Consider the following 15,106-nt stretch of genomic DNA (forward strand, 5'->3'; position numbering starts at 1 on the left):
GCAAGATGGCGGCGCTGCGGGGGAGGCTGTCGGGGCTGGGTCTCTTTCTGCTGCTCCTGGTCTGCAGGAGGAGCTGGGCGGCCGCGGGCTCCTCCGAGGCCTTTGACTCGGCGCTGGGGAGCACGGCGTCGTGCCACCGGGCCTGTCAGCTGACGTACCCCCTGCACACCTACCCCAAGGTACGGGACCCCCACCCGCTGCCCCCTTCCCGAACGAGCCTGTCCGGGTACGGGCCTCCCCTCCCCCAGCCGCTCCTGCGCTGTGGGGCTCCCTTGGCGCTTCCTCCAGCTACAGGCCTCCCAGTGCCGTCCCCCGCCCGGCACGGAGCCAGACGCCGCCCCCTCCACTCTGGCCCAAGGCGCAGGGCTTTCCGCCGGGCTCCCCCGGCTTCTCCCCAGCTGGGACCGTCCCTGATGTGGCTCAAGTCAGTGAGGCTCAGTTAGCATGACAAGCTGGGCAAGTGTTGCCGGAACATAAGAGAGACTCCTCAGGTATTTGTCGGGATGAGGAAGACCCGCTTCCCCCGCCCGATAGCTTCTGAGGTTTGTTCACCCTGGTCCATTGGTTGTTGGTGAGTCCTTATCTGGTAGCAGGTGCTTCTAGGTACGGGGCCGTCGGCCAGGAAGATTCCCCCTACACACACCAACCCCAAGATATGCCCGGTTCCTTTCGCGGGCCCCTTCCCACGGGATATAGATAGACTAGAACAGTGGTTCTCAAACTTTTGTACTGGTGACCACTTTCACAGAGCAAGCCTCTGAGTGAGACCCCCCCCTTATACATTAAAAACACTTTTAATATATTTAACACCATTATAAATACTGGAGGCAAACAGGGTTTGGGGTGGAGGCTGACAGCTCATGACCCCCCAATTAATAACCTTGTGACCCCCTGAGGGGTCCTGACCCCCCAGTTTGAGAACCCCTGGACTAGATGAGGTAATATCTCTTATTGGTTCAACTTCTGTTGGTGGAAGGTAAAAGCTTTTGAACTACACAGACCTCTTCTTCAGGTCTGGGGAAGGAAGTAGACCTGAGGAAGAGCTCTGTGTAGCAGTCAGTAATCTCTCTGTAAAATATAATCTTTTGGGGGAAGAGGTGGTTGTGGGGTTTCCATGTGTCCTGTTTTCTTCTTCCTCCTTCCCTCAAAGAAACAATACCAACTTGATTTGGGCTGCTCTGGCTTTAAAACCATACAAAATATCTGTGTGTGTTGACAAGTAAAAAGTCCTGAATCATGACACTGATAAAACATTTGATTTATAGAGGATGAAGTCTGAAGAGTTGTAAAAAATGAGTACTCCAAACCCCCCCCACTCCCGGGTTCTAGTTAACTTAGGCAGATGTCTTTCATGGTATCTATCTTTATAAAAGGAAGGTGTTGGAAAACTGTTCCCCCTAGCTCTGTTTCATATTGAGGTTCAGTATCAGTTCAGGATTCTATAGAATTTTGAGTTATTGTTGGAATTTGGAAAATTCATTATTCTTTTCAGTCTTGTGTGAATTTTTGACTGATAATATACTGCTGCAGATAGAGAATAAAGTATAACAAGTTGAGTTCAAAATGTGGGGTGCACAAATAACAAATGAGGGAGAAGGGTAATAGAGCAGAAAGTTTGAAGTGTGGAATTAATATTTTTAGAATAAAACTACATAACCATGGATTTGAGTCAGTAACTGTGATGTGTATACCTCAACAATGAGTGGAAGCAACAAAGACTTGTGTGGATAGAATGAAATGTGTATCAAGAATATGGAACTTTATGCCCCATGTTGAGATGTCTGAGTATGATGCCAATTGCAAAAAAGGCCAAAGTTTGGGAATTGAATCATTGTAAAATTAAACATCTTTCTTCCTTAATTCCAACCCCAAATCTTTTCCTACTGCAGATCAAATTTCAGACTCCTGTGGTTTTTGTTGGAGGACTTTGGCAAGTTTTTGAAGGAAGTTGAGACTCTGGTGTTTCTTGTAGCTTTTAGAGTTTTTAAAAAAACTAAACACTTTGAGCTCATCATTATAGTATACATCATAAAGAGGCCAATAAAATGACACACACAATTTTCTTCCTACTGAGTCCTTTGTGACTTAAACAATCCATCCTGTGTTGATTTTAAGCGCTATCTACCACTAAGCTACCAAATAGAAATAGAGGTGGCAGGAAACTTTTATTTTGGAAAAATACATTCATTGTTTTGTTTAACTCATGAAAGAGAAACTTTATTAAGACTTATCAGGATAATCTGTGTGTGCATCATACCTGCCAAAGCCAATTCAATATGAATGTCAACATCTGTGGCATATTTTCTGCAGCAGGATATTTCTGTTAGAGACACAGTCAAAGTTGTTAGGCTTTATTTAAAAAAAAATAAAATCTTGACCCAGTTTGGCAGTTGTTTTGATATTTTATGCTGCAAAAACCTATAGAACATCTGTGTCTGAAAGAAACACACCAGTTTTTTTGCAAGAGGTTATATGGTAAGGTGTGGTGTGTTTGCCTTGTTCCTTTAATAATTGATTCAAAGTCCTGTCTTCACCTGTAAAGCAGGTGACAACCATAAGGATGAGGAGAGAGCCAAAAGACCTGTCTTGAGTTTTCCTGTTAACAGATTCACATGGTGTCAAATGCAGAACAATGCTAATGGTTTACAACAACACTACAAACAACTAGTTATGTTGGTCCTAACACATGAGAGAGACAAGGTAGGTGAGCTAATATCTTTTACTGGAACAGTTTCTGTTGGAGGAAGATACCAACATTCAAACTACACAAAGTTCTTCAGGTCTGTGGAAAGAAGTCAGATGCTTTTTGAAAGCTTGTGCTTTCCACCAACAGAAATTTGTCCAGTAAAAGATATTACCTTGTCTCTGACAAGATAGTTTCACAATGTGGAATATTTTTCTGACTCTCTATTTTTATTGCTTTGCTATAAAAAAACAAGCAAAATTTCTAAGATACCAGGGAAGTAGGTACTTGCCTCATCTAAACACAGTTTTTCTACCAGTATGGTATAACTACTCTAGTTGGGGGCATGTTTTTTTATCTAAATAGTTATAATGTTACAACTCCTAGTTACACTCATGCGACTTAGCGTGGCTGTAGTTACACTAATACAAAGGTGCCATATACCAGTGTAGCTTATTCCCCTTTCCATGAGGAAATAAGCTATGCTTGTATGACTGTGACCACACTCGGAGGGTTGTATTGTCTGAACTACACCAGTACTGCTCTAGTTATACAACTTTTGTGACTAGACAAGCCCTCAAATGAAGTCTACCTCACAGATCCCATTTCTCTGCCACATGGTACTTCTAGTAATTAAAAGAGTGTGTTTCTCACAGCTAAGTGAGTATTTTCTTGTGAAACAAAGTACTATAGCACTTCATTAATTATTGGGAGAAGCATTAAGTTGTTTTTTACTTTGTCTTCTGAATGCTACCATACTATAATATTGATAGGGGCATTATACAGAGAGCTCGATATAGTCCCTGCCCTGAAGAACTTACAGTCTAAGACTGTAACATATGAAAGGAGAGAAAGAGGGTGACAATCAAATAGGAACATTGATATACATTTTTTTTATATACTTGCTGTATCTCAGTTTTGTAATTACATAAAGGAATACTCTTCTCTCTTTCCCTCAGCAAAACCATTAAATAGTATATTGACTGGATATTTTGACAAGTAAGTAGCCATGACACAGGAATAGTGCGCCACAAAATATACTCTGGTTACTTATTCTGACAACTCTTTTTACTTCTAATTATATCCCATAACAAATAATTGGTGTTTTGACAATATACCATTCACCTGCATTATGACTCCTCACTGATAGCATTTGCCATTAAATCTTTGAGAGGTAAGGACTGCCAACTTTCTGTATGGATTAGGTTAATAGGTTCTACTTCGATTCTTTAGCAGCTAGTACCTTTATTTTTAAAGCTGTCATTTTTCAGAAATGCATTTTTGAACTTGCTGACTTTAGTGATCTGTCTATTCAAGGCCAGCTCCTTGCTGAATAAAGAACCGTGTTCTGCTTGGACTAAGAAAGTCCATATCAAAGTTGCCCAATAATTTTAAAGAACTGGAATTTGCTTTTGTTCCAGACTGTACAGACCTTGGTGTTTGGCTGACTTCTAAGGTTTTCTTTTTGTTTGGGGTTTTTTGCTAGAATATTTTCCAAGGTAGCTTTTATAGTACTCAGAAAAGTAGTAATGTTTGCTTGTTGCTACCCTAGGTTCTTGGGTGGAGTATTAGTAATCTCTTTAGCAACCCTGCTTTTCTTGTAACTTCCCAGGAAGAGGAACTGTATGCATGTCAGCGAGGCTGCAGACTGTTTTCTATTTGTCAGTTTGTGGATGATGGCATTGACTTGAATCGGACCAAACTGGAATGTGACTCTGGTAAGATAATTCTGTGCTCTTTCCACAAGATGTAATATGAAGAGACAAATGAAGGGAAGAGTGGAAAAGTATAAAGGGATACTGTCAATTTGACTTTTTAAAAATTGATATTACTCTTAAAAAAAAGTTTGATAGAGCACTCATTAAAATTTCTCAAATTTTTAAAAGGGATTTCTGCTTTGTGAGCCTTTAAAACATAAGGGTCCTTTTGGCCAAGGGAAAAACTTAGGTGATGTAACCATATTAGGTGTAAAATGGTTAGCTGACAATGTAATTTTCAAACTAATAGTGTCTCTTTTACTCCATGTAACATTGTGCAATGACATAACATAATAAATGACATCAGTTGCAATGATTTTCGTAGCCCTATTTGTTGGGACGTATGGGTTTGTATTTACTTCAGCTGAAATGTTTGCTTTACAAAGCACAAATCTTGATGAACTGTGTACTACATCACTAATATGGCCTCATTCAACCCAAATTTACAATCTCTTTACTATGGAAAGAGAAACAAATCTTAATTACATTCTCTGCCTTTCATATAGTTAAACAACTTGGGAGCTGGGTGTATGTCTTGTTGAATTAAGCCATTAAATATCAAACATTAATGAATAACTAATTGTTTAAAAGGATTAATTATCTGAAGATCAGAGAAGAATGTTGATAGTTAAAACTGTGAAAATACTTGTTACAAATTATATACCAAGCTAGTACTGAGATCAAAAGCGTGGTGCCAAGCAAGCGAGGCAGGAGAGGGAGCATCTCTCCCTAAGTGCCAACTCAGCACTAAAAAGAGGCTTAATCGTGTGCTGAAGGCAAAAGGGGCAGTGGCAAGTTCCAACAGCAGAGAGAGTTGGGGAAAGGCATGTTAGTACAATACAGAGCTGTGTTATATGAGCTGGGAATAGGCAAGAGCTGCAGAGAAGCAGTATCCTTTGCACAGCTGTGATACAGGCATTTCTTTTCAATTGCCAAACCCCAATCAAGGGAGATCATAAAAAGGGGTGAGGCAGCAAAAGTCCAAATGTAGAGCTGAGTCTTTATTGTTGCCTCCTTTCCTATACAACATTTCCACCCTGGACTGTTGCCTTCTGCCTGTTCATTTGCAGTGGTCTTAGAACACTGATTTTGTTCATTGCTTGGTGGCTGCCCTGTGCTTTGTGATGCACTTCCTGATCATTCTGTTCAGTTCTGTCTCTAGGTGCTTCTGTGGCTGCCAGTTGTCTGACTTTGTGACTGTTTTACCATAGGACTGTTGCTCAGGCTCCTGAGACCTCCACACTCAGATATTTGGTTGATTACTGTGCATTCCCTGCCAGATCTTTGTCTACCCTGTTTCCATAGAGTGCCCATTTCTGGTTCTATGCTTGTTCATTTTCCTCTCCTGTGAGGAAATAGATAGTACTAATGTTTGGTATGCACTTTTACTTGTCAAGTCTGTTCTTTTTGTGCCTTCTGGCCTAAGCCTCCCAATACCCTAGTGAGAGAGGATTATCCCCACTTGACTTCTGTGCTTCGGTTCCCCAGATGCAGAGACTTTTCCCAAGGTCATACAGGTGGGTGGCTAAGCCACAAATAGAATACAAATCTTCTGGCTTCTGTACTGCTAGTCCTTTAAATATTGGATAAAGATATTTGGAAATAAGAGCAGAACTGACTTTACATTTTTGATAAAGCTTGAAATTGGTATAGAAAGTCTAACTATACTCATGCAACACTGATGGGCAAACCCTCCCTTGTTCCCTGTTATGCTATGGCTCTCTGAAGTTTGATGGATTTCTCTGTTAGTTTACTTCCTTCTGGGATCCCAGTTCCATCCCCTGGAGCAAAACTTAAACTCTTCCATGGTATGTGGGAGGGAAGGCCACAGTACTGTGGGAGGGTTTTATCAGCCCAAGTTCTGATAATCCATGCCATCTCTGGAACAAAATCCTTGCCTATTCTACTGGGTTGAGGCCGTGTTAATTTACGTCACTCTGTTGGAATTTACTATATCAGTAATTGCTCTTTATTTTGTTTGTTTTTTGCTTTTCCTCATTTCTGTGACCAAATGCTATTGCTGCACTCAGCTTTTAGACAACCCAGCTTTATGCCTATTCTAGATCAATCATCTAGATTGCATCAGCTCAAAGAACCCAGTACCAGCATTGGTATATTGCTCTCATATTATTCCTCAGGTGGGATTGGGAGTTTTTAAAATTGTCACTTGAGTCCTTATCAGACTGTACCTACACCTTACACTCGTGCTTTCAGTTGCTGACTTAAAATGTGAAATTATTTTCCAATTTACACAACTTTTCTTCTTTGCAGCCTGTACTGAAGCATATTCTCAGTCTGATGAACAGTATGCTTGCCATCTTGGGTGCCAGAATCAGCAGCCATTTGCTGCACTGAGACAAGAGCAAGTAAGCATGTAGCATGTTTGTCAAATGCCACCTACTTGTTTTCTGCTGCTCACATTCTCTTTTTTTTTTTCAAATTTAATAAGTGTGTGTGTGTGTGTAGAAAGATGGAGAGAAATTCTCTATTTAAAGACTAAAACCTTATTGGGGACAGTGTTAAATTGCTCGAATATGTACAGAACAAATTGAAAACCAGTTAGTGATGTGTTTACAGTTAATGTCCCTGATGCCAAGGATTCATCTCCTTTTCCCTCTGACACTGGTGAGATCATTCTGGAGTGACATGATGGACTCAGCACAGAGCTTCATAACTTCCTCATGGACCTTCTACCTTCAAGCAGATGATGGCAAAATAGTTATATTCCAGGTGCTTGCTTGCTTTTTTACTTTTACAAGACTTTGTGTGTCCTGGGTGTTAACTGTTGATCTCCTGCTTCTTCCAATCACAGAACAGTTAGTAGAGCAGTCTCAGAAAGTAACTGCATGCTTAATGTTTGGCAGCAGTCAGTCTATCTTTGTAGTGGTCACTGGATTTGCAATGTAGAAAGCAAAATTAACTTAAATGGGTTGTGTCACAAAATTTTCTCATTTCTTTTGCAAATGTAAATGATGCTTATGGGATGACTATAATTTTATGGTTAATTGAAGCTTTATGAAATACAAACAAGACCTTACAATTTTCATTATTGTTTTAGTCAAAGCCAGAAGTTCAATACATTCCACAGGACACCACAGATCTGAAAGAATCATTGTTGAGCGAAACATCCTGTAAGTTGGTTTGGGTTCTTTAGAGTGCAAATGAAAATATTCGTAACGTGCAAGAGTAAGTCAAATCTTCTACAAAGGGAAAAGTGCATGTCATTATGGGCAGCCTGTCACTCTCACTGTCACCCTGTGTACATTGCAACAAAGGCCACAGTAGTAAACTCCTTTTAAAATGTATTTTAAATATAGCATGGTATTTATGCCCTTGCCACACTGGAATTAGAACCATTTTAAAGAAGTTGTCTACTATCAATGTCTTCGTATAGACAGGGACTATATGAGACTAGAGTTTTTAAACATAAATCTTGGGTGTTTTTTTGTTTTTTTTTTTAATGTGACCTTATAATGGAGCTGTCATTGTGATATTTCAGCAGACCTACAGCCAGGAGGTTCACAGACACACAGAGGACTTTTTGAAGAGGAGGAAAGCAAGAGCTTTTTCAAATGTCTTTCTATGTATGTATCTTCTACTGTCTTATAAAAGCTTAAAGGGTAGGATGACATTCTTTCCCCATATATTTTACATGTCATAGCCTCCATCAGAAAATCTCAAAATGACAGAACTGTGTTCAAGAAAGATGATGTTTTGGAGGAGATGCTAAAAGGGAGGTTCTGAGCACTTGTGTTAAAGAGCTCACTGCTCCCTTCTCAAGAAAATAGATATTAGCCACAATATACTTGTTGGCTATTTGGCCAACCTAATCTCTCCATTCAATTTAAGCTGACCATGATATTTGTCATTTCCTGTCCCACACTACTGATATTTTGCAGCAAACTGTTAATTTCACTCGTTTCCTAGATCCGGCTGCCTGTCAAGGTGAAGTGATTGATTTGTGTAGTACTTTGGGATTGTCTAGTGTGAAAGGTGCTGTATAAATAAGCAGTTTTACTTTATTTCTATGTTGATGGGATAAATATAACTTTGCTCTTTTTCTTTAATCTTTGCTACTGAGCAGCCAGATACGTTCACACACTTCTAGACATACAAAATAATTGGGTCTAAATTAGTTGCAAGAAAGATCTTGGCATCATTATGAGTACACTGAAAACATCCTCTCAATGTGCAGCAGCAGTCAAAAAAGCTAACAATGTTAATAATTAGGAGGGGAATAGATACAAAAATTAGAAAATCCATGGTACACCTACATATTGAATACTGCATACAGTTCAAGTCACCTCATATTGAAAAATATTTTAGAATCAGAAAAGGCACATAAGAACAGCCATACTGGGTCAGACCAAAAGTCCATCTACCCCTTCAACAGTGCCCAATGCCAAGTGCCCCAGAGGGAATGAACAGAACAGGTAATGATCAAGTGATATATCCCGTCACCCATTCCCAGCTTCTGGCAAACACCATTCCTGCCCATCCTGGCTAATAACCATTGCTGGACCCTATCCTCCATTAATTTATCGAGTTTTTTTTTTTAATCCTGTTATAGTCTTGGCCTTCACAACATCCTCAGGCAAGGAGTTCCACAGGTTGACCTTGCGTTGTCAAAAAATACTTCCTTTTGTTTATTTTAAACCTGCTGCCTATTAATTTCATTTGGTGGCCCATAGTTCTTGTATTATGAGAAGGAGTGGGTAACACTTCCTTATTTACTTTCTCCCACACCAGTCATGATTTTATAGACCTCTATCATATCCCCCCCTTAGTCGTCTCTTCTCCAGGCTGAAAAGTCTTATTAATTTCTCCTCATAAGGCAGCAGTTCCATACCCCTAATAATTTTTGTTGCCCTTTTTCTGAACCTTTTCCAAGTCCAATATATCTTTTTTGAGATGGGGCAACCACATCTGCACACAGTATTCAAGATGTGGGTGTACAATGGGTTTATATAGAGGCAATATGATATTTTCTGTCATATTATCTATCCCTTTCTTAATGATTCCCAACATTCTGTATGCTTTTTTGACTGCCACTGCACATTGAGTGGATGTTTTCAGAGAACTATCCACAATGACTCCAAGATCTTTCTTGAGTGGTAACAGCTAATTTAGACCCTATCATTTTATATGTATAGTTGGGATTGTTTTCCAGTGTGCATTACTTTGCATTTATCAACATCAACTGTCAACAAAATGATTAGGAGTATGGAACAGCTTTCATATGACGGGAGATTAAAAGGACTGGGACTGATCAGCTTAGAAAAGAGATTAAAGGGAGATGTGATAGTGGTCTATAAAGTCATGAATGTTATGGAGATAGTGAATAGGGAAATGTTGTTGTTTACCCCTTCACATAACACAAGAACTAAGGGTCACCAGATTAAATTACTAGGGAGCTGGTTTAAAACAAACAAAAGAAAATAATACTTCACACACTGCACAGTCAACCTGTGGAACTCAGTGCCCTGGGATGTTGTGAAGGCCAAAAGTGTAACTGGCTTGGGTCCATCAGTGCTATTAGCCAAGGTGGTCAGGAACGCAACCCCATGCTCCAGGTATCACTGAACCTCCAACTGCCAGAAGGTGGGACTGGATGACAGTGGGTGGATCACTTGTTTGTCATATTCTGTTAATTCCCTCTGAAGCATCTGGCACTGGCCACTGTCAGAAGACAGGATACTGGGCTAGATGGACCATTGGTCTGACAAGTATGGCCGTTATGTTCTTTAGAATTGTGCTAACCATTTGGCTGCTATTTCCCTGGCATAATGAGGTTCTTAAGGCAGAAAGAGAGATTAGAGATTTAGCTGTCATGCATACAAAATGCAGTTAATAGAGAGATTTGTATGCTAAATAGCTTAAAACAGGAGTCAGCTTGGGATCTAGTAAAGAAACTGCCAGACTTGATTAGTTCTGCTTCCCTATCCTGTACCTGAAAACTGGTAGCTAAGGTGGGGTGGGAGGCTGGTTTCCCAGGCTCCTCCAGTGAAGCATTCAACTGAATGATCTAGACCTGGGAACGCAGATTGGTAAAGGCCAGCATATGTCTTTAGAAATATCCTGTTTTCTTAACCTGTTAAACAACTTTAACGATGTTCATTACATTTCAGAAACTCTGGCTGGATTTTAACGACTACACTTGTTCTCTCCGTACTGGTGCTACTCTGGATTTGTTGTGCTACTGTTGCTACAGCGGTACAGCAGTATGTTCCATCTGAGGTAAAGCTAATTATTCTATAGCTTACGGCACCGTGCAGTTATTCATATTACTTACTGCCTGAAATGCTCTAAGGTCTTAGGTATAGAGCTGGTGTTTTGGTTCACTGGCAGTTCTGCAAAATTAAAATATGCTAGAATCAAACTAAAAATGTTGGCAGATCAAGTAAGTGCATTTTGATCTGGGTTTAACAAAATGTTTCATCTGCCTCAAAATGAAACACTTTGTGTTGTGACATTTTAAAAATAAAGATAAAAGAAGTGTATGGTCTAGATTCACAAAATGGGGGGAGAAGGTTGTGGGGGTGCCTCCCTTTATAGTCTTTAGCCCAGTAGATAGGGCACTTAGCTGGGATGTGGGTGACCTGTGTTCCCCTCTCTGCATGCTCTGGAGCAGGGATTTGAACTTTGGTCTCCCACTTGGCAGAAGAGTGCCCTATTGGTATTTGGGGCAGGTCTCAATCTCTCAAAGTTGTTCAACTGTGTGTAAGTAAATTAGTCATTGGACCAAGGACATAAATGTGAGTCCCCCATCTCCAAGGTGAGTGCCCATAACCGTGAGGCTATAGTCATTCTCACTCTTTAGCCCAACGACTATTCAAGCATTTTGTTGAAGCTGTTTCACTTTGTATAAGTGACAGAGACAGTGAAGTGACTGCAGTGTCATGATTAGGGCTCTCACCTTGGAGGTGGGAAACCCAAGTTTGTGTCCTTATTCCAATAACTGTTTAATTACAGTGTTCACACACAGAGTGGAACAACTTCAGCAAGAGAGATTAAGATGTGATCTAATACCCTCCCATATCCCAGTGCTTAGGGCAGTGATACTCAATTAGATCTACCTGTGGGCCGTAGGGTTGCCCGGTGTCTGTTTTTTGACTGAAACATCCAGTCAAAAAGAGACCCTGGTGCTGACCCGGCCACTAAAAATCCAGTCAGCAGGGCTAAGGCAGGCTCCCTGCCTGCTCTGGCTCTGCATGGCTCCTGGAAGCGGCTGGCATGTTTGCCTCCTATGCACAGGGGTGACCTCGGGAGCTCCGTGCGATGCCCTCACCCCAAGCGCTGGCTCTGCAGCTCCCATTGGCTCCTCTTCCCCATGGTAACCATGTTTGACAACTAGAAATTTGTTTCTAGTACCTTTTTGCCAGAGCAGAAGTATGATTACCGGGAGCATTCACTAAACCATTAAAAGGGTTTTAATAAGATCGTGAAAAGGCTGAGAATGGCCAGAACCTATGGACATGATATGGGTGAGTGGCAAGAATCTGATTGGAGGAGGGGAGAAAGGACTCGCTGAACTGACATCTCCCCACTTTCCTTCCTCTAAAAATATGCAAGACTGGCAAGTACCACACTCATTCTGACAGGAACATACCAGTCCTAGCCTGGGACTCAGACTCAACTGTGAACGTGAATTTTAGATAGCATGGAAAATATTTCATAGTAAGAGTTGAAGCATTGTTACTTTGAGGACCGTCAAAACCTCCCTGAGAAATGTATGCTCATAGTTATATGCCAGAAGCTGGGAATGGGCAACGGGACGGATCACTTGATTATCCGTTCTGTTCATTCCCTCTGAAGCACCTGGCATTGGCCACTGTCAGGAAACAGGCTACTGGGCTAGAAGGACTGTTGGCCTGACCCTTTTATGGCCTTTCTGTGTTCTTATGGCTAAGTATGTCTTGAGTCTTGCATTCAGAACCTGTAATGATATGATCTTTTTAAAATAAGTTTAATTATTTCAGAAGTTGAGCATCTATGGAGACTTGGAATACACGAATGAACAAAAACTGACCAGATACCCAGCTTCTGCCCTTGTTGTTGTTCGATGCAAGACTGATGAACAGGAAGAAGCAGGACCTCTACCCACAAAAGTTAATCTGGCTCATTCAGCAATTTAAATAGTTTAAAAGAATTTAATAGACTAATTCTAGCAGTTCTATCAACTCCTGGTGGTTTTTTATGGTTTCTTCAGATGCGGGGCATAGCGGTCAGTGTTTAAATGCAAATAAAGTTACAGAATCAACAAATCAGTCTGTTATGGAATCCTTGTTTTCTTCTAGTAGTGAAGAGAATGGCATGTTTAATTTGCAGGGTTTTGTTTTGTTTTGTTTTTTTCAAATATATGTAATTGCTTTCACTGGAGTTTGTAATGTGTCCTTTTTGCTTAACACAAACTGTAAGCATGCTCTCTACACTTCTACCATGGCACTTTCAATCAGTCATTTCTAACTGTTCTATGATGAAAGATCAGAATTAGCTCTGTAAAAGTAGGATATAAATTCTAAGTGGGCAGAAGATGCTTAGGACAGGCATTTTCAGTTGTGAGGAACTAAGAACATTAATTATAGAACTATTTGCAGAAATTTTGTATTATCCGTTCATCCGTTTGTATTGTGTTATCCGTTTGGGAAAAACCCTTTTCCCAAAAATAGAAATATATTTTTTCTACAGTTATCAATATGCAGAGCATTATTGAGGTACTGCAGGTTGAGCTCAGACTGTCAGAAATGCAAGCTTTTAATGACTCATTGACATATCCTTTTACACACACACAAGTGACATGCTTATTTATTCATCTGACAAACTTTAGCCTTAAACTCTTCAATAGCTTGTTAGGTTAGATCATACTTTTTCTGAAGGAACTCCCTTTGCTGTATTGATTAACTAATTGGGTCCAGTTGTTCCATTGTCAGAAAAAAATTGATTACTGAAAACTGAGAATGGATTTAGAAAAGTAGAATGACTGTAGCCTTTCGCTATGACTCTTAATTAACCATGATGCACTCAGTATGAGACTCATCTACAGCATCCCCCCAATATATGCCATCTGATCACATTCTGCTACATTAGTAAATAACTAATAGAATTCAGTAACCATATGAGAGAATATTGTTATAGCTAGTTTGTCCAACACAGTTTTGTTCTTTACTATAGCTGCTATGATCTAGTGGTGCCTGCTAGGCATCTATAAGCAAGAAGGGACTGTGATGGTTTTCCTTACAAAGTCTCTTTGCAAATGTTTAGAAACTGGCCAAAATTCTATCTCAGAGCCTTAACTTTTTGAACTTTGTCTGATTATGTCTACATTCAGGTAAGAAGTAGGCCATAGAAATCTACTGGTTTTGCATAGCTTTTGTACTCTAGCAAAAATTATACTTGAGATGTTCCAGAGAATAGCTCATTACATGAATTAAAACCAGAAGAATAATTTTAAGTTTGGTTGAGAGTGAGGTTTAGAAAAGGGTGAGTTTCTAAAGTTTGAGGACTATATTGTTGTGGTTATAGATCATGTATTATGGGTCCATACTTAGAGTGCATACCACATACACTGTGGTGCTTGCTATATGTGTTCAGCATACACAGAGCTGCTACAAATCGGTGTTCTCTTCAAAACTGTGTGCACCATACATTTTTGTCATGAAGGCGTAAGAAGTTCAGAATCTAATTCTTCAAGGGGTCTAGTGTGTTGTTGTATAAAACATTGAATTTAAGCCCGATTACATAGTAACTTTTGGTTGATGTGGCATTGAAAGAGGATCTGACTTACAACCATGAAAATTGGAGTGAAATGCTGTTCTTAACGTGATATCTTTATTAAATACCTAGGTTATACAAGGGTCTCAAAATGTGATGGTTGGTTGTGCAGTGCTTTAAAAACACTTTCATAATCTGATGCAGAAAAATAGCTTTTTCTATATGTGTAGTAGTAATCAGTCCTAAGACACTCATTTCTATGCAGTTATGTACTTCAGACATCAGTACACAGCCTTGTTTAATGCAGAATGCTGATGTGCTAGTATCAAATGTAACTTGTGCAATGACAGTTTAAAATCTTTAGGTACAAATGCAGACTTTATACCAGGCTGTGGCTATGGCTGGTATTCTTTGCACTAACTTTGTCTGCAGTGCAGTCTCTGAAGACATTTTAATTATCCCAAATCTTGACTTATAACTAGCATTGAATATAGCATCTATGTAGCATTGAATCTGTTTTCCCTGTGATGTGTAAATGCTGGAAATCGTGTTTATATAGCCTCACTGAAAGTATAACTGTCCAGTTGCCTGTTTCAGTACTATGTATAGTACAACTTTCATTATGTCAATGACTTTAATTTTTAACTCATGAGTGTAAAACTGTTTTTTCTTAACTTATCTTTCTAAAGGTGGATGTCTTCAAATGTTTAAATTTTTAATTATATTTGGGTTAATCAACAGCTTCTAGTTTTTATTTTGAGCTGTAATATCTGCTTAAACTTCTGAAAACCAGAAATGAAAGGAAGAAAAAAAAAATCAACCAATAGATATAAAAGTTCAAGTCTTGAGCCTTGCTACTTACCTGAAATGTCACTATACAATGAATAGATGCTGAAGTCCAGGACTCAGTAACACTCTTCTATGGGTGACACCTGCAAAAGTTGAGTTCCTGTAA

General features: G+C 39.8%; 1 protein-coding gene across 3 annotated transcripts; it reads left to right on the forward strand.

Annotated features, from left to right (window-relative positions):
* Positions 1-3: 3 nt before the first annotated feature.
* TMEM59 (transmembrane protein 59) lies at positions 4-14,891 on the forward strand. 3 transcript variants are annotated; one of them, XM_077823457.1, is made up of 8 exons: positions 4-179; positions 4,296-4,401; positions 6,712-6,806; positions 7,018-7,170; positions 7,499-7,571; positions 7,940-8,024; positions 10,569-10,677; positions 12,420-14,891. In XM_077823457.1, the coding sequence occupies exons 1-8, from the start codon at positions 6-8 to the stop codon at positions 12,573-12,575; spliced, it is 951 nt and encodes a 316-aa protein (XP_077679583.1). In that variant the 5' UTR covers positions 4-5; the 3' UTR covers positions 12,576-14,891. The 3 variants fall into 3 exon arrangements, with proteins under 3 accessions (XP_077679583.1, XP_077679584.1, XP_077679585.1); XM_077823458.1 differs by having other exon boundaries at positions 12,423-14,891; XM_077823459.1 differs by having other exon boundaries at positions 7,943-8,024.
* Positions 14,892-15,106: the final 215 nt, after the last annotated feature.

Source organism: Eretmochelys imbricata, chromosome 8 (genome assembly GCF_965152235.1).
Source record: "Eretmochelys imbricata isolate rEreImb1 chromosome 8, rEreImb1.hap1, whole genome shotgun sequence".
NCBI lineage: Eukaryota > Metazoa > Chordata > Testudines > Cheloniidae > Eretmochelys > Eretmochelys imbricata.